This window comes from Cheilinus undulatus, linkage group 6 (genome assembly GCF_018320785.1).
Source record: "Cheilinus undulatus linkage group 6, ASM1832078v1, whole genome shotgun sequence".
NCBI lineage: Eukaryota > Metazoa > Chordata > Actinopteri > Labriformes > Labridae > Cheilinus > Cheilinus undulatus.
In genome coordinates this window covers 26,697,435-26,718,008 of record NC_054870.1, presented here as the reverse complement: position 1 = coordinate 26,718,008, position 20,574 = coordinate 26,697,435, and the positions used below count along the sequence as shown (strand labels likewise).

At 37.4% G+C, this 20,574-nt stretch overlaps 1 protein-coding gene across 1 annotated transcript; it reads right to left on the bottom strand.

Moving 5' to 3' along the window:
- Positions 1-14,008: 14,008 nt before the first annotated feature.
- Positions 14,009-20,362, bottom strand: LOC121511359 (vasoactive intestinal peptide). Its single transcript, XM_041790008.1, has 6 exons — positions 20,268-20,362; positions 19,435-19,539; positions 18,810-18,914; positions 17,518-17,643; positions 16,168-16,279; positions 14,009-15,718 (listed from the first exon to the last, which is right to left on the bottom strand). Coding segments are annotated over exons 1-6 (459 nt in total). The 5' UTR covers positions 20,270-20,362; the 3' UTR covers positions 14,009-15,709.
- Positions 20,363-20,574: the final 212 nt, after the last annotated feature.

Below are 20,574 nucleotides of genomic sequence, written 5' to 3'. Positions count from 1 at the left end.
TCCTGAAAAGACATCAGCGATCCGTTCTCATAACAGTCCTCCAGATAACGAACTCCTTTCTAGTGCCACATTCCAAGAGTCTTATTATCCAGTGACATAGGTATGAGTTCGTTCTGTTTCAAAGGTGTTTTGGGTGAAAAAAAAATCTTCCAGTCCAGTACTTTTATGAACTTCATACCATATTTTGATGATATGTATCAAGACAGGGTTGTCAGTTTTATTGGAGATGGTTGTAGGTGTCCATTCATAAACAAAGTCTGCAGAAACATTTTCTTTAAGTGCATACATCCCAATTGAAACCCACGGTGGGGTATTTTCCCTTTCGAAAAGAAAAGAAACAAGTCGTATTTGGGCAGCCAAATAATGCTTTTTAAGATTAGGTAGTCAAAGACCCCCCAGTTTATAATCCCACTTAAGTTTTTCTGTTGAGACCCTTGGAGTCTTACCATTCCATATGAATTGTCTAATATGTTTATTAAGATTTAAAAAAAAAAAAAAGGGTGGTATTGGAATTGGTAAGGACTGAAATGAGTACTGTAGCCTTGGTAATATGTTCATTTTAACACAATTTATTCGACCAATCAAAGTAATAGGTAAATTTATCCAGACAAGATGTTTCTGTAGACTTCTGAGTTCATTTTTACTGCTGCCATCATGGGTTACATCATCAGTGAAGATTAATGAGCTCTTCCCTGAAGAAGCCATGCAAGCCCAATCCATGACATTACATCCACTGTGTTTCACAGATGGGCTTGTATGTTTGGGGTCATGACAAGATCCTTTCTTTCAACAAACTGTAGCCTTTCCACCACTTTAGTAAAAGCCCATCTTTGTCCTGCTCTTTTTGCTGAATAGTGGTTAGCATCTTCTGGTGTAGCCTCTGTACTTTTGTTCCTGAAGTCTTCTGTGAACAGTAGGTGGTGATACCTTCACTCCTGCCCTCTGGAGGTTGTTGCTGATGTCACTAACAGTTGTTTTAGGGTCTTTCTTTACAGCTCTCACAATGTTTCTGTTGCCAACAGCTGCTGTTTCCCTTGGTCTACCTGATCGACATGCTTGCTTATTTTCACCCATAGACAGCTCTCTGGTTTTAATGTTGGTGACACCTCTAACTAGAAATGCAGTCTGTACAGGCAAAACCCAAATCTGAGACTGAGTGTAAACATTCAGTGCTATATATTGATTGAATAAACAATTAAACAGGACACACCTGGGCAAATAAAGGAAATAAAGGACAAAATAAAGAAACTGGCCTCACTGTTCCAATATTTTTGGAGGGGGTCGCATCTCACCAAGCATGTGTTGGCTGAAGATGATGGTACCTACTGTGAATGAGTAGCTGTTAGCTGCTCATTCAGCTCGTTAGATTAATCTGTATTTCAGGTGGGCCTACTGATATTAGATGGCCACAAATAACCTTTGCTAAAATTGTATTGTTTTCAATATCAAATTGTTTATAAAAGGGAAATAGAGTATGATAAAGAGAAGTCCATCTTTCAGTCCCACTATGACAAGCTAGCATGCTAACCAGGCTAAGAGCTCATAGCCATTTTTGTTTGCTGACACAGCAATATATCTTTGAAAAAATCCTAAAGCTGCTTTGAATGTTTTAAACGAAAGTCTACATTGTTTAAACATTAAAATCTCTGCTTTCAAGTTTTCATGCACAAAATTTTTTGAAGATCATTTTTTCCCTTCCTCTCTTTCTTCATTTTTCTGTTTTGTTTTGCATAATAGCTAAATTCATCCCCAAGGACAGAGGAAAGGCCTCAGTGTATGACAGGAAAAAACATCAGCACCATGTGAGCGGTGTACGTTTCTTCATGATGTTGATGCGCAGTGACGTCCACATGCCAATCATCACCAAAGCTAAACTGTAAAAGCTCTGAAAATAAATTCATCACTGAGGCGCCTGCAGCGTAATGAGAACAAGAGAGGAAGTGAATCAAGACCTCTAACTGAGGTAATAAATGAAGCCTGGCTGATGACTGTGTTACAAGGAAAAGAGTGTAGTAGACATACAATCGTGCCTTTTTAGTTATACTGGAAAGTTCTTTTTTCCTTTTTTGGTAACATCCAGCATCTGTTTCATGCAAGAGAAAACATATTATTATAACATTTTTATGACAAAATTATGGGGGATTTGAAGAAAAAGACTTCTTAAGGTGCCTATAAAAAAGTATTCATCTCCTTAGATGTTTTAACCTTTGATTGGTTTTAAAAATAAATCATAGTCAATTAAGAAAAACTAAATTTCCAAAAAATCTCCTCAATGTCCATTAAGTAATGTCAACAAGTAAGTTAAAGTAAGTGTTTACAGGCATACTGCACTTACTTAAAGTGAATAAACCAATTCAAAAGAGGTCCAGAAGTCTCACAATTTGTGAAATGGGGATCATTTGAGTGCAGAGACTGAATCTCAGATGACTGTAGTATAAAGACCCCTGTGTCCACTCACTGGTTAATCAGATGGTAGAGACTCTGCATACCATTGTTGTATAAAGAGACCTGTGTCTGGAAGGTCCAGTCACTTGTTAATCAGTATTCCCTGGTTTGCATTACACCATGAAGACAAAAGAACACTCTTAGCAACTCAGAGAAAATGTTATAGAAAAGTTTAAATCCGGGGAGGGATACAAAAAAAATCAGAGGCACCAAACAACAGTTGAGATTAGTTAAATCCATCATCAAGAAATGGAAGTAATACAGCACATATGTAAATCTGCCTAGATCAGACCGTCCTCACAAAGTGAGTGAGCGACCGTGTAAGAAGGAGACTAGTAAGAGAGGGCAGTAGGACCTCATTTCAAGGAGTTACAACCTTCAGCAGCTGAGATGGGAGAGACACAGCAAACAGCAACTGTTGACCAGGTTCTTCACCATTCAAACCTTTACAGGAGAATGACAAAGAGAAAGCCACTGTTGAAGAAAACTGTTTTTAATTATCCTCTAGAGTTCACCAAATAGCATGTTGGAGACTCCATGGTCAAGTGGAAGAAACTTCTTTGGTCTGATGAGACCAAAATGGTGCTTTTCAGCCATCAGACGAGGCGCTATGTTTGGTGGACACCAAAGACTGCACATCAACCCCAAACACACCATCCCCACTGTGTAGCATGGTGGTGGCAGCATCCTGCTGTGGGGATGCCTCTCAGCAGCTGGCCCTGGAAGGCTTGTAAAGCTAGAGGGTAAAATAAATGAGGCAAAATGCAGGAAAATCCTGGAGGACGATCTTATTCAGTCTGCTATAGAACTACAGCTTAAGAGAAGATTTGTTTTCCAGCAAGACAATGACTTGAAGCATACAGTGAAAGCTGCACAGAAATTATTTAAAGCCAGCAAGGTGAATGTTCTGGAGAGGCAGAGTCAAAGCCCAGACCTCAATCCAATAGAGAATCTGTGGCTAGGCTTTTAAAGGACTGGTCATGATTCCACATTTCACCCTAAAACAGCTGTTACATTTGACTTAAAGCTAAGCTGCAACTTATAAAAAAACAACCTGGTTTTAAATTAATATTTTCTTGTAGTTATTTAACACAAAGAAAAGATCATATTTTACTGTAAAACCTTCTCAGGTATTAAAAGTAGCTACTCAGTACTCAGTACTCTGAGTAAATTTTAAATGACCCACTTTTTACTTTTACTTGAATAAATTTATAGATTAGTACTTTTACTTCTACTTAAGTAGATTTTATCCAAAGTAACTTTACATGTAAAAAATAAAGGCATTCTAATGCTTGAAAAGTGTGCCTTGGAGTTTCTTCCTTATTTATTCAATAACTTCACTTGTACTGGAATACCATAGTTGTGCACTTCTGCCACCTCTCCTTGGAATGCACTTACACAATCTTCAAGTTTAAAAACACTGAGATGTAAAAACATAATTTCTGAGGGAAAATAAAAGATATCCAAAACAACCGACTGTGGAGGAGAGGAGAAAAGATTTAAAATATGACAGGAGCAGGATGCACTCTGTGATCAGTCGTCCATAGTTCTGCATGTTCTTCTACCAAATGTTGCAATAACACAGATATTTGGGGACAGAGTTGCACAATGTAGGCAACAGTACACATCAAGCAAGAGCAAAGAAAAAAAAAAAAGACATCCATCACAGCCTTTAAACACAATGAGTTAACGGGCCCTTGTTCAGGGGTGACCAAACAAGCCAGAAACTGTGGGTGTTGAATGTTGTGAGAAATTAGGATTGAATTTTTTTGTAGTGATGGCTTTTGGTGGTTGAATATTAACATGAAGAGGTTCGCTATGATTTATGTGTTTCATCTGATGAGATTTTTGTCTGCAGAGTTGCTTGGGTCTTTCAGTGAACAGGGCAAGCACACACATGTACACAACACATAAACAGAGTAGTTGGTGTTAAAAGGCTGTAGCTTTCTCGCTCTCTCTCTCTGTCTCTCTCTCTTTCTCTCTCTCACTCTGTCTATTTTTGCTCTGTTTGGTCCATTAAGATCGGCGGTGATGAGAGTTAATGAGTGAAGCCTCTCCACCAAGCAGCCAGTAATCACAAATGTCCTGGAGAGTGGACACACACATGTTAAACACATATATAGGCACAGAAGCACATACAAAGAAATATATGAAACATCAATGCTTGCTTTAAAATAACTGGAAGACAAAAAGTTGAATATTATGACCACAAATGTGCGTCACTCATGAGGAAACACACTGAATCGCAACGGGAGCTGACCAAAATACAAAAACAGGCTTTTGTTTTTTTTCTCAATTTTCTTAATTTTAACACAGTAATGAAATCATTTTCTGTAATACTCTTTTATTTTTCCAGATCCAGTATTTTGAAAATTAGTAATATAATTGACAGATGATTCTGAAATTTTTTATACTTGACTGAATGTGTGAATATATTTCCTGAAACCTTCCAAGACCCTCTCCTTTAACCTGAACCAATCCAGCTAAGAGCATATAAAACTGGAACTAGGAATTTACTAGATGCCAAACCTTATTCAAACCAAAGTAAACTCTTTCATGTTTCATTTTCACCCTTAAGTTAAGTGTTTAATTGTACAGTATTTCTGGATTTGATTTGTGTTACTAACCTGTTCTTACAGTGCCTATAGAGTATTCACCCTCATGGATGTTTTACCATTTTATTGATTTTATGAATCAATCATCATCATTTGTAACCAGTTTTTTTTGCATTTTGCAAAAAAACCCCAAAAAACTAAATGCTGTTCTGTGTTCTTTTAACAAAGAAATGTCGTCAAGTTGTGATAAAACACGCTTTAGCAGCATCCACGCTATTCTCTTCCGCCATAATTGCACTGGCCTCTTGTCGCTGCTTTCTTACATCATGACTCTGCCACACCTGAAAGTACTGCCCCTTACTCCTGATTGGTCCTTTCACTTTCTTACAGGCCCAGTCTTTTCCGATGGGAGCTTTTCAAGATGGATTCGCCAGTGAGAAACATGAATCTATCTGCTTTGCAAGCTTACATCGTTTGCCTTTATGACAAAAAACCTCTTTAGTGTCAAGAGAAAACGGATTTCTACAAAATAATGTCAATGCAACAGAATAGTCAACGCAAAATGACTGCATGAATATTCACCCCCTTTAAAGTGACTGACCTAATTCAACAGAATTAGGTCACAATGCTTGTAGTCTCTCAATTAGTGAAATGGGGATCCCCTGAGTGCAGTGAATGTGTCTTAAGCCAAATGACTGTAGCATAAAGACCCCTGTGTCTGGAATATCAGTCACCAGTCACTGGTCTATTGGTATTCCCGGCTACCATTCCACCATGAAGACAAAAGAACACTCCAAGCAAATCAGAGAAGGTTCTTGAAAATTACAAGTCAGTGGATGGATGCATTTTTTTTTTCCATGGCACCGAACATCCCCTGGAGTTCAATTAAATTCATCATCAAGAAATGGAAGTCAATGACACGTTTCAATCTGCCTAGAACAGGCCGTCCTCACAAACTGAGTGACCATGCAAGAAGGAGACTAGTGAGAGAGGCCACTGAGGGCCAATCCCATTTCTACCCTTTAGCCTTTCCCCTTAGTCCTTCCCCTTTGTCTACCCCTTCATTTTGCCCCTCGAAAAAGAGTGGTAAGACGTAAGGGTGAAAACATTCCCCTGAGAAACGACACGCCACTTGATTGTTGTTACATCATCACACATTCCCAATTGATGGCTGTGTCATCTGAGGTGACAAGAGTTTATATAAACAAGATACCCTCGTCAATGTGGTACAGTCAAAAAAGTTTGGAAAATTCTGTTCATACTACCAATCACCATGTTGATCTCCTCCATGTATTAATACAGTTAATAGTCCTGGTTTACAGGTGTAGATACTGGTCGATACTGTGTAAATACTGGAAAATACAATGAACTCCCATCCCTGGTAGCTGAAGATTGAATGTATGACAAATACAGCTGTTGTGTTTTCTATAATCAATCATAAGTTCTGAAAATATTTACATTTATACACCTCCTTTGTAGTCTGTTGTGCTGTTTTGCAAGTAAATGCAGTGCATGGTGGGAAATTCATCATGCCCCTTGGTTTCAAGTGTGGTCCTGACAGATCTTTGTTTCAGTGGCTATGTAGCCCTTGGGCCTTAGCCCTAGCCTTAGATTCAAAAGAGAATTGTGATACTCCTTCACCAAAAGGGGAAAGGCTAAGATAAGGGCAAATGGGTGGGAACGGGATTGTCCCAAAGACACCTATGACTACTCTGGAGGAGTAACAAGCTTCAGCAGCTGAGATGAGAGATACTTTCCATACAGCAACTGTTGCCCCAGTTTTTCACCAGTCAAAGCTTTATGGAAGGGTGGCAAAGAAAAAGCCACTGATAAAGAAAACTCATGATAAATCTTGACTGGAGTTCGCCAAAAGGCATGTGGGAGACTCCATGGTCAAGTGGAAGAAACTTCTTTGGTCTGATGAGACCAAAATGGTGCTTTTCGGCCATCAGACAAGATAAGACAAATACTGCACATCACCACAAACACACCATCCCCACTGTGAAGTATGATGGTGGCAACATCATACTGCGGGGATGCTTCTCGGCAGTTGGCCCCGGAAGACTTGTAAAGGTAGAGGGTAAAATAATTGTGGCAAAATGCAGGAAAATCCTGGAGGGCAATCCAATTTGATCTGCTTATAGAAGATGTATTTTCCAACAATGACCAGAAGCATACAGTGATAGCTACACAGAAATGTATTGCTAGTATTGCTATTTGAGGCCATAATCCATTAGGGTGTGATAAATACATATATATTTATTATTTTGGTTGCCAGCATTGTTACCATTTGTGTTGCCTCAAAGCAGTCAGGAAAAAACAAAATAGAGCCATCTTGTGAAAATGTTTGTTTACAGAACTAGTACGGTGGCACCAACAAGCACTGAAACAAAGTGCAGTACAGTCAAGCACAAGCTCTATGTTCTAATGTGGCCATACTTCATTTTATTTTTGGAATTTTCAGCAGGCCAATCAAAAATGAACCATAGGCCGCATTTTGCTTTTGAACCATAGTTTGGACTTTCCTGCCTGAGCTCAAGCAACCCGCTTCTCCTGATTTGCAGCAGTCGCCTATGGCAATGCTTTTTGATTTTTTGTGTCCATACCATCAGTTGTGCTTTGTTGCTAGCGCTATAGGAAAGTTAACATCCTAATGTGCTAACCTTTCTTTATCATTATAACAATTATCAGCATCATTAAAACATTGCTCAGTAAATGCATAAAGTCATCAAGTCCATGTGTGCATTTACTTAAAAACACTGTGACAAAGCACAACCTTGCAGAGCTGTTAGCCTGATTGTACCCTCTCCTTATTTTACCACAAGTGAATTCAACCTGTGATTTTGATCTGAGATATTGATGTGAGATAACTCTGACTCTGCAAAGTCCTTAGAGTCTGTCATCTTCAAAGTGAGAGATCCTGGTTTGTTTCTAATTTTAAGATCATCTGATCTGAGTCCAGCCCTGCAGGTAACATTGCTTATGACATTTATGAGTCAAATTTCCGCTGCCATTTTGACACATGCAAACAGAGTGAGTCACATAGAAGAGAGTAAGCATTTTCATTTGAACTTATCACTTTAGTCATCCGGGGAAACCCATGGTAACCCTGGTATAATGAATTTAACAAAATTGCTAAATCAAGTGGCATTTGGGGTAGCCTAGTAGTTATATATTGTTCACAAATAATCTGACTCTGTGCTGAATTCTTTTCACGAAAGGCGGCAGCTGTTTCCCTTTTGCTCCCTCTTTTATTGTTTTTAATACCTGTCAGAATCAAAGTATGATCATTTCTCCAACAATCTCGGTCACATCTACTGTGGCCTATAGCATTAATATTTTGTTTCAAACAACATGTAAAACCCTGTTATTCAGGGAATTAGATGGTTTAGAAAAAATAAACGATTCAGTGACATACGCTTGAGGACAAAATTATTAGCCCCCTATGACAATTTCAGTTTTTCTCAAATATTTCCTAAGTGTTGTTAAACAGAGTGGGGAGTTTTTAACACAGCTTTTTTAAACATCCTAGTTTTATTCAAAGCATGGCTACATTTGTTTAACGTAACAGAGTAGATGATATCAGATATATTTGAAACATAGGGTCAAACTTTTAACATTAGAGCCTAGACAGGAGATATGCTGAACTTCATATGGGCTGAATCAGTATTGCAGTAGAGATATGACTATGTTAAAGTTGTGACCTTAAATTTATCACTAGGGGCCAAGCTAAGTTATCCTGAGATGACGCTCATGATGCTCATCTGCTTGAAAGTACATACAAGAACATATCAAAAAGAGAACACACAATTCCCTCTCTAAAGCCATACAAAAGTGAACAACTGAGTGGAAATGCACAGTCCATTTGCACTTCAGCTTCTTTAATCACGTGTGTCTGGTAAACATTTCCTCCTACCGTGGAGCCATTACAGAGCAGTGGAAACTCACAGCTGGATTTCTAAGAAGTGTCTTAATGGTGAGAAGTATGACAGGCATGACTAAGAACACAGCTGCTTTCTAACCTTTGGATATCACGTGTGTATCCATCAGTAGCATCCAGTGTGACCTACTGGACTAAAAAATTTACGCTGGGATTGCATCTAGTAAATGTTGAGGATGTGTTCAATGTTTTTGAAATCCATCGTACAGCTGAGAGAAGCAATACTGTTAACTCTTCATAAAATCATTTCTAATATTGATTTTTTTATTTTTGATATCTTGGGCCTTGGGTTCTTTTTTTACCTAACAAATTATACATGAAAGAAAATTGCATTTACTTGAGACTATTTTCGGCTGTGGTAATATTTGTCACCTTTTGTGCAACCACAACAGTGCTGTGTTTGAAATATCTTTTATCTTATTCTAAATGCATGTGTTTTGGTAGAATCATTTCATATCAGCCACTTTAGTTGATATTAACAAGTCTTCCCATTCAGTGCCACCCACTTGCCAGCCATAGCAATTTCTCTCTTTCTTTCTTTCTTTTTTTTTTTTTTGTAATGTCAAGTAGAATTAAGATGCAATGATTCCATAAAAATTTCCAGGTATTGACTTGGGAGAAGTGATTAATGTTGAGTATTTTTTCTGTAAATCAGTTGATTCATAAACTGTAACTTGCTGGGGTTTTTTGTAAAACAAAAAACAAACAAAAAACAAAAAATATTTAGTGTAAGTTATAATGGCAATATCATTTGAAGTGCTTTTATGGAAAAGATTCAAGTCCAAATTCAAATCCATGTTCTTCTTTGATATAAGCTCTCCAACTGAATGTAAATGTAAATAAATGTTATCTCTACACTGTTTGGAAGTCTTTTACACTTTTGGGGATAGATTTTTTGGGAGGCAGGGCTAAATGTGGGACTCAGTGAAAGCCTAAAATGAATTTTGCCCACCCCTCCCTCTCCTAAGGCTACAGCGTTACAAAAGCTATAAAAGCACTGAGTGCTTTACAGTCAGTTGCTTAACCTGTTAACCCTAAATCAGCCACCAGCCAAATGTCTTTTTTTGTCCAGTGTCAGATGAGTTTTTTCAACCTACCAGCTACAATGCTGGATGGGTTATTAAGTAAGTACAACACAATATAATAAAACAGCAACAAGAGCAACTACAAAAAAATAAATAAATAAATAAATAAAAAAATCCTTTAGTGAGCTAGAATAAAACACAGACACACTACAAGTGTGAAAAAAACGACATCACATCAAGTGGTCAAAAGCCAAATTAAAAAGACATACTTGCAGCTGCTTTTTAAAGGTAAAGTGTGTAATATTTAGCCTGGTAGCATTTAGCAGAACAAACCTGGCAAACAGGAACATTTTTAATATGATCTATAGGCCCTCTAAAATAGTTTTTTTAAATCACCTGCATATATAAAATGATTCTATCATTATTTGTTCACTTCTGTAGAAACATACAAAATGCAAAAATCCCAGATGGCGGAGTCCATGAAGGGGACCCTCCCTATGTTTGGATTAAAGGCTTATTTTAAGTTTATAAAGATAGAACACATATACAGTTAGTTGATAAACCACTAATTTAGAGAGGCCTACCCATAAATATGTTCCAATTTGACCAAGTTTGCTTTGCTAAGTGCTACTAGGCTAAACATTATGCACCTTTAGATCCCTCAGTTGAAACTACAGAATGTAAAAATAAAAGATGTTTCCAGATATTTCAGGGTCACAGCCTCAAAGGCACGATCACTTTTAGTTTTTAGTCAGACCCTAGGGACGATAAGTAGAGCCTGATCTGAGGATCTGAGTGTCCTACTGGGGTTGTAGGGATGGAGCAGATCAGATATATATTCAGGTGCCTGACTATGAAGGGCTTAATGAACACTAACAAGGGTCTTAGAGTGAATTCTGAATTTTACTGGTTACTATTAGAAGTATCACAGGAAACAATTAAGAATAACACTTTAAGTTTAAGTATGAAGACTGTTTCATATCTATTCATTAATAATCACTCACTCACATGTCTCCCTTTCCCTGCTTGGTTTTGTGCTTTGGTTATTAGCTGGTATGGGCATCCAGTCACTTCATTTCTGAACCAATCCCATTTTGCCACTAACTCCCTTGATCCAATCATCTTGCTTATGTCATATTTTAAATTCTGTTCTCCTCTTCTCTGTTGTTGGTCTGTTGTTTCAGTGCGACTGCTGCAACCCTCCTCCACCCCAGCCACCTCAATTACATCTCATTGGTGTCAAGGTCCAGCTCCTCCATGCATCCTGCATCCGTTCTTCCAATACATCTTTCCTTTTTACTTTCTGTGTTCAATTTCAGTTTAGTTTTATTTATATTTTTACTGGTTTAATTATATTTGCTGGTTTGTTAGTTTAGTTTTTATTTTGGAAAAATGCTTCCTTTTAGTTTAGTTTTCATTAGTGTTAGTCTTAGTTTTTCACATACACGTCAAGGCTGAGTGAACATCATACATTTAAAAGAAAAGTTTAAACAGGTTACCCTTCACTTAGCATTTTATTTATCTAAAGATGGTGTCTGAATACAGCTCCAGACATAAAACTACCATTATGTGAGGTCTTAACCAATCAGTTCAGACAGTTTTACACTCCTCAGACTTGGGTGTAGGTGCCGGTCAGTCCGGTTGTGTCAAAGACTAAAACTAAGGATGTTTCGTCTCTATTTCTATTTTATTTTAGTTATTTTTGTAAGTGCCCTATACAGTTTCAGTTAGTTTTTGTTTTTTGGTAAAGCTTAGTGTTTATTTAGTTTCAGTTAACTAAAATGATTTCTGAATTTTAGTTTTTCTATCACTGCCAGTGTCTAGACTTTATAAGGCGAGTGTCCCATCTGTAAGACCTCACAACCCCTTCAGTTTCATCAAGACAAGAGTCTATTTGCCAAAGACATTTCACATTTTCAAACATTTACAAACTTGTATAATAAATTACTGTTAAACTTGGATTATTTTGTTCCTGATTGAACTGAATCCTAGACTGATGCCCTTTCTGCTCATACATGGAGGCAGGCAGTTACAGCCTGAGCCTGGGTGCAGGCTGTTTGTGGAGGCTGTTTCATTCAATGTCACTTGATCCTAGCAGAGCAGAAACTAACATTATTTGAAATGTGTTTTAACAAATATCTCACTTGTTTTAGCTCCTGATCAAAAGAAGTGAGCTGCTCTCCGCTAATGAAACTATGCTGAAGTTCAGTGAAATGTCCAATGGCAGACATGTTCTATTTCCACAAAATTTGTCAGAAAAAAAAGACCTGCCTCTCATTTTTATGTTAGACTTTTATTTTGAAGGAACAGTATTGGGAAACAGAATAATCAGTAGCAACTTCAGAAATCTCGTAATCTCAGGACTGAAACCATCATCACACATACACTTAGAAAATCAAGTATTAGAAAGCCTGACACCTTTCAATCCAGGATGATAAAATAAAACTCACACTTATAGCACAAAACTGCCTGTCATGACATGAATGTGATCATGGCTCTGTTGGCTTAAACATAGAGCTGACTGGTCCAGTAGAGCAGACAGACCAGTCCTCCAGCTGAAGCATTATTTTTCAGAGAGGATCATCTTTCAGCACATTTTTTATTTTTTATTTCAGTCCAATCAAGTGTCCACCCAAGTGTGAGTATAGAAAGTGAAAATATATTAGTGAAAAGAAAATAACTGCAGATATTCTGTTTGCACTTTAAAATGCATTGCACTCTAGGGGACACTCCTGTTCCTTAACTCCATTGGACATGCCATAGGAAGTAAAAAATAACATTTATTGGAGAAAAAGATCACACAAATAACAATATTTTCATCATGGAAGGTGGACGACTACAGAGATACAAATTGGATCACTATGAGTTGAGGAAAGGAGACCCAGGTCTGTTGAAGTTTTCCCTTTCGTGGTTTAGCTTTCTGTAGGACAGACTGTCTGACCAGTTAGCATTAAGCACATCCTCCTCATTCCCATGGTGCTTTGGGCTTCCACAGGCTTGATAGTAGCAAGGTTTCAACCCACTAAGAAACCAAGAAAATGTTTAAGAAAGTATTTGGTCTCTCTTGGTCTGTTCACTTAAGTACACATTATAACCTTATTATAATTTCTTTAAAAAACAAGCGGCCAAACTGAGTTAAACAAGACAATTAGTCATCTATTGGCAGAATGTCGCTGTCCATGGTGCTGAAGTTCCAGAGCCACAGAATGACTCTGCAATGTTCTCCAATTATTAATTTCTAAGTTCCTCTTTTTAGCTTGTCTCCCATAATTAACTGGAGGAGATGAGATTAAGAGGGACAGTCTGGCAAAAAATAAATAAAATAAAAACTTTGTCTGTTTTGAAACAGTCTTAAATGTCATATTAAGATGAAACAATGGAAAAAAAGGTCATAGATGCTAGCAACACAAGTACGTGCATATTGCATGTGAAGGATATCGTCAATATTGGCTTTTGTCTCCTTTAAAGATCGACTGGTTTATCCCCTATAATAAAAGGCAGTGGCTCTCAGTGTGGTGGTCAGGGCCCTGTTGGGGGCGTGAGACACTAAGAGGGGATCCTGACCCAATTCCTTCCTATTTAAAAATGATTTCAAACTATTTTACCTATTTTAAAAACAATTTATGTCTAAATTTTGTTGAATGTAAAATAAAAACATGTTCATATGATGAGATTTATGCTTAAATCAAAGTGATGTTTTCAAAAAATTGCACATAACTTCTTGAATTTGCACAGCTTTCAACTATGCTTCAACCACCTTCAGGTACAGTCCAGGTTCCCAGTCTTTAGGGGGGTTGTGGGCTGAAAAGTTTTAGAACCTGATATATGGTATAAGTAAAATAATTATCATTGTCTCTACCAATGACAGGACTTTTCATAAGTCTTAGACCCTGAGGGCTAAAGAGCAAAATAATTACCTTCAAATGTAAAACATTAAACCCACCAGACGGATACATCTCTTGCTCTAAAACTTCAACCATCAAACAATCAGCCAGACAAAAGACTCAGCTTTGAAAAATAAAACAATATCTTTTATTTGGTGACTGGTGTACATCACTATGCACTAAAGGCAGATCTATACTCAGTTATAACATATTTGCTCTATATGTTGAATAGTATAAAGTGATTATATGCATTTGCGTCCACTCAAATGTGTTCCTCTTCCTCCTTTTCATTTCTGCCATCAAACAACCATGACTGAATTCTCTAAAAACAATTCAATACAAACTAAAATCATGGTTGCCCCATTGAAATGGTATACAAACTAAAATTGTAACAGAACAGATGATGTTGACATTTGTTCCAATGTATTGACTATGTGATGCAGAAAAAGTCATATTTCTCTAAAAAGAAAATTGTCTGTTTCTCAAGTTCTGTGGTGCTGCTGAAGTTTAGTTGGGTGAAGCCAATATTTCCAGAGTTTCCTTTTGAAAGTTTAACACCAATGTTAAAGAATCAATTACAATTTAATGAGGGTTTAAAGACCTTAAAGTTTAAAGATTTTGACAATGGTGTCCATCATATCAAAGGGGTAGTAGAAATAAGATTTTGAAAGAAATCTGTGTATTGATGTTCAAAGGGTTTTTGTGATATGTTTGACTCAAGGAAAAGTTTTCCTGTTCTACCCAGATGTGATAAATATTTCATTTAGAAGTTAATAGAACAACAGTCAGCTTGGAACAAAAATGATAAGAACACAAATTAAATCCTAATTTTAGCAGCTATTTGAGAGTTAAACATTTAAATTCTGTATTAAAATTAACTGTGGGGCCATTCAATTGGAATTTATAGAACCACTGTTTAACAAAAGTGGGTCATAGATGGATCATAAATATCTCTAATTAAAATTTATTCCGAAAAGTTTTTCTCTTAAAGTAAACGTGACAATAGACCCACTGACATTCAAAGAGACAGATGAAGTCAATACTAATCCATTCACTTTCACTGCCCTCAATGTTTAAAAAGAAGTGTGATGAACAAAGGGGGCAAACATTTAAAGGCTGTGATGAGATTTTTTTTTTTGATGACACACGTGCCTTTGAATTTCATTTTATACAAATATTTTCTAATTGAGAATAAACATGGCTATGGTAATGTCGCAGTCCAATTTAAATTTCTAAAATTTAAGTTTTCAGCAGTGACATTACTTGGTATATGGTTCTCCTATGAAAAAATACTGATATAAGTGGATTGAAAGAGATTAAATCAGGCTCTTTTTCCATTAAAAGTTTACTGAGCTGGCAATGCAGTCTGAACAAAAGCTACAGATACTACTGGTTCAGTGAAGTCAATAGGAAATGTACTTTGCTGCAGATGAATGCTGTTCTATTAACATTCAACAAGTCAAAAATGTCACTGAAGGCTGAAGGGAAAAGTCCAGCTGAAGTTTAACAGTGGTTTCCAAAAAGCGAGAATTGAAAAAAAAAAAATGACCATGATATTAGAAGTAAAATGCTACTTCCTGTTGCTGGTTGTTTTCAAACACTTGTGGAACAACACGGATGTGGACATGCATGTTGCTCTAAGTGACCCAAAGAGCCTTTGGCCGGAATCTTCTTTTCATGTTGTATATATTTTCTGCATATATATACAGTGTAAACATGTGCTGAGTGTATGAGTAGATAGAGAACACATTGTCGAATTGGCTTTGCCTTTGAGTGTCCTTTGGATTAATATTGTGTTGTTTTGGAATGGGCGGTTTCATGAGGATGACTTGAGGTATTCACTCGAACACGGGACCCTCCTCAAAGTGGCTGCAGGGAACAGAAGAGGGGAGAGAGATGGATAAAGAAGATGATTAATAATGTAAAACAACCAGAAACTCACTATTAAATTGTATATGTTACTCTTGGTCATGTCTAGCCATTCAAAAAGAAGAATATTTATGTGTTTGGGTTGCCATTTCTTTAATGTGCTTTAGAGCTAGAGGATAGATTTGGTTCTGTTGGGTTGGATATTGGATTTGGCTAAGGGAAACAGCTGTGAAGATTAAAGCTCTTGTGTATATTGACCATATTAATGATGTTGAAGATAGACTCATTTACTTTGGTAGGTCATTAAGAGAACTCAATATCTATTTCAGACTGTATTGTGACTAGTTTAAAGGTCCTAACAGGAGCTTTAAGGCAAGTTTTGGAGGGTACGACATGCATTGTGTCACATAAACATACAACATATTGTGTTTGTGTGTGCTTGTTCCTACCAGTTGAAAGTTGTTTAGGAGGTGATCTACGTTTATGTCACTATAGCTGTCCTGGAAGGTGTTCGGCTCATCCATGGAGTCCTCTGGATCACTGGTTACAGGATCTTCTAGGCTATGAGTGAGGGGTAAACAATTAATTGCCTTTATTTTTTTTCATTTAAAATTGTTACAACTTTATATCCTGATTGAAAATTATATCTAAAATGGCAAGAATTCTATTTAAAAGCTCTTATATAAGAAATAAGAGTGGGCAAACTGGAGCTTACAGAAGCACCAAAGGGACATACATCCACATATTTTGTTTTACTCTGTTTCCCCTTCTAATTACTGTTAATTAACCACATCAACTTTAGTGGTATTCTCAAAATATGGATAATTAACTTGTTATTATGAGACAGATGGAATGGCCAGATTCCATGTCTGTCATCAGACAGATCCATGTTAAAGCTCCAATCGAATACAATTGTGCCACATCTGAGAACAGACCGTACCAATCAGTGTCATTTGAAAAGAACAAGGCCGTAGCTGTGGGTGTTTAGTTGTACTGGAAGCCAGTAGCAATGGCTACTGCCAGTGTAGCAATTAGTCTGGATGTAGCCATAGTATAGTAGCAGTTTTATCAGAACTGGACCACATTTCTTTATTAAAAGAAAAGCAAAGCAGATGGTTTTGCTCTTCTATCGATTGGCCTTGGCATGAGTTTGATCCACAAACAAGCTCCACTGTTCGTAACCAATGACAATGCCTGCCTGCCAAGTTTGTTTAACCTACAAGAGCTGTGCATGTCTAATACTTAATTTTGTTTTGTCACTCTGATTGGCATTTCTCCAATAACCTTTAGAGAATTTTTAAGTCCTGCCCTTCTTAAACACATTGTATGGGAGGTTGCCCAGATGGATGTGAACTATATCCAACGCAACAGTCTATCTGACATGTCAGGTTAGAGGAAACCAGTATCTCTTGAGATAAAAACATACTTAAGTTGCAATCTTGAGAAAACAAAAGGAAAAAGTATTTTTCTATCTCATTAAACAGTATAAATGCATGGATGTTTGCCTGCTTAGGGCTTCCTTAGAAAACTTTAAATGGTCTGATTAAAAACCAGTAGGTGGTATTACTCTACATGCCACTTTATTTGTACGCTCTTACATCATAACATTAAATTCCTACAAAAGATTGAGGTTAAATGGACATTAGATAGCTTTTCAGTGATGCCAATTGATGCCTGCATTATTTGCATTCTAAATCAGTTCAATAAGATGTTAAATCTGAATAATTTGGGAGTTTATCTATCTATACAGTCAATTTAAGAGAGAAAGCAACAGATATGCAAGTGAAATAAACACATACCTTCTCTTCCCTGTCAACACTGAGTTGAGGTACTTCTTCACGGCCATCTGTTTGCGGAAGCGGCTGTAATTGTCTGTAAAGATGGCATCTGAGTGGCGCTTCACTGGCTCGTCCATCAGCTCGTCACTGCACAGGAGAGAGAATTTTTTAAAAAGGAACAAAGAGATACGTGTTGTCCTTTTACAATCACTGTTCAGAGGGCAGCAGGTTTGAATTTAACGTCAGAGGAGCTCAGGATCTGTGATTCATGCTGCCTTTCTTCTCTTTGTGTGCGAGTGAATCCCTCCTGGCTGTTTAACCAGCATGTCCTGAACCAGTTTATGGCATAAATTAACCTTTAAAATGTTTGGTCAATTAAAAAATGCATCATCAAGCAGGTCCAGTCTTTTCATTGCAAATGTCAAAAGGACCATTCGTGTTAAAGTGAAATAACTCTCATTTGAAAAAGGGAACGTGATGTGTAATATTTCCACAGTTTACAATGATAAAAAAAAATATTTCAGTAGAGAATTACTGAGGATATAGTTATTTGATTCTATTTTGTAATTTGTTGGCATAGGACTTGTTTATATGATTATAATTATTTTTTAGAATCCACAGATATTCTGGGAGATACAGTATGGCAAACTTTTTATGATAGATTTGCAGAACTTAATCCATTCTAAGAAAACTAAACATATCTTTTATGAGTGTTATGATTAGAAAATACCAAATATGAAGAATGTTAGAGCTAAAATTTGTGAAAGAAAAGAGGAAAGGCACAGATAAATTGTACTTTGTTCTTCTTTGTCTTCTTGCATGATGTTTAAGGTAGGGACTCTACAACCCTGATCATTTCTGCTGTTTCGTCAAGTGAACAAACAATTTGTTGTGCTTTGAGATTGAATGTATTCAATTTTTAAATGGATACACTGATGGAAGTTCAGATCATCTTTTTCTCTCGTCTTTAGGAAACAAAGAGAAAACATATTGGTATCATATTTCCTTTCCTAATAATTATGCTAATTTTATATGCAAATCAGCAATTAAAATGAACACTAAGATGAATTATCAGCATCCCCTCATTTTAAATAGGCCATGTCTGATGTTAGTGTAGGCAGGTTCTCAGATCAAATCGGGTTTACTCAGTTAAGCCTGCAGACTTGACATTTTCTGAATCTCCAGCAGAGAAAAACTGAACCCTAAAAATGCTAAATAAACCGTACCCTGACTTTAACAATTCAATAAAATTCCAATTCAGAGACAGATTGTGATTCGGTTTTCTGGACTGTCTAAGCAGGAAGCTGACCTACCTGACCCGTTTTCCGATCAGCGACTCCAGATACCTCCGCGCTGAGAGCTGTCCGAGCAGTTTGCTGTATCCACTGGTGAACAGACCGTCTGCGTGTCTCGACGGTCTGCTCAAAACCATAGAAAATCACGTCACAAGCCGGTCACATTTGATAGAAAGACATATATATTAAGACAAAACAGTTTAAATTCGTTTGCAAAAGCTCCAGTTTGGAAGATCATGTATTTGTAAATGGTAACAATCATGGTCTTACCGTGCGTAAAACCAGTACAAGAATTGTATCACAGAAGACTTACATTTGATGCCGTGGAAGATAAAAGCGTAATCGTTCATATATAAATACAGCACCGGATCAGTTTAAGCTTATCTCACTCTTCTTTGCATGCTTAGAACTGCTCTCGCTTGCTTTACTATTGAACAAAGTTTACCGAGTTTGGCTCTTGCAAATTAAAACCGGAAGGCAGGGCAATATTTCAACAATCTCTTATGTTTGTGATGACATGATAAATCAGTATCTAAAACCGATCTGAGATCAGCTCAATTCATCCACACGGTCATTCAAACGGAGATCAATTATTTTTCCTCTCGGTGGCTTATTTCGGAATGAAAATGTGAGTTTTTCTTACCTCATGGATGTGTATGGCAGACTTAGAGTCCGGGAGTAAAACACACTGCACAGGGCTATTAGGAAAAGCAGCTGGGGTCCGGTTCGTTGTAACATCGCTTTACACCTGAGGGATTAAACGGGGGTGAAATGGGTTAAACTCAACCTACGACCGAGTATTTTCTTCTCAGACTATACACTGAAAATAAAATGGTCTTATCTGGAATCTCTATGAACAAAAACAAACAAAAAAACAAAACAAAGAACAAAAAACCTGTGCGTAATTACGCACGGCTGGAGAGACAAAACCCATCGTCCAAACCACAGAGACGCAATTAATAGTGATAAAAGGTATTTAACTTCTGCTGTCTTACGCTGCTACACCTTAATTTACTCAGCCCACAGAATTGTCTCCATTTACTCCAAAGCTGGAGAAGATTATCATTACAATTTGGAAACGCGAAATTCTTCCTTTCTTAATTCAAGAAATAAAAAGAAAAAAAAAAGGCGAGACATTTATCTTCGACACGTCGCTCTGTTGGAGGTACATTTTGACGAAGCGGAGAAAAAGAACCCAAATGGAATCCAATGCGTAATTGCGCACAGCGCGGACTCCAGCACCAAACATCTTACACCGCGGGGACGCTGCGATTCAGCTGCCAGAATGGACAGAGTAATTTACCAGGATGAACATCGTCGATGTACAGTTAGATAATCATTTGACAGACTAGGCGAGTTTTAGCGCGCCAGAGGAGAAATAAACGCACATTCAGAGATCAACCAACGAGACCACCAAGGAACCAGGGAAAAACAAAAAGGAAAAAGAAAGAACATAATTTCAAGGTAAAGTCTTACATGTGCTCTATGGAAAGTTGTCTTCTTTCAGCTGTTTCTGCTGCGCTGTCCAAAGTCCTGATCTGGAGCTGCTGCTGTAACTCCACTCTGATGCTGCTTGGTCTCTATGTGTTTCTGTCTTCCTTGCCTTCAGGTCTGCTCCCGTTTTATACACCTGGATGTTTCCTATGAAACAGGAGGAGACATTAGATTCAATCATGGGGGCCTGAGACGTCAGCAGGACTCTGCTTTCGTCATTGGTCTTGCTCACAAACTGAGCCAAACAGGCCTATGGAAGAAGGTGTATTTTCTTCTTTTTTTTTAACTT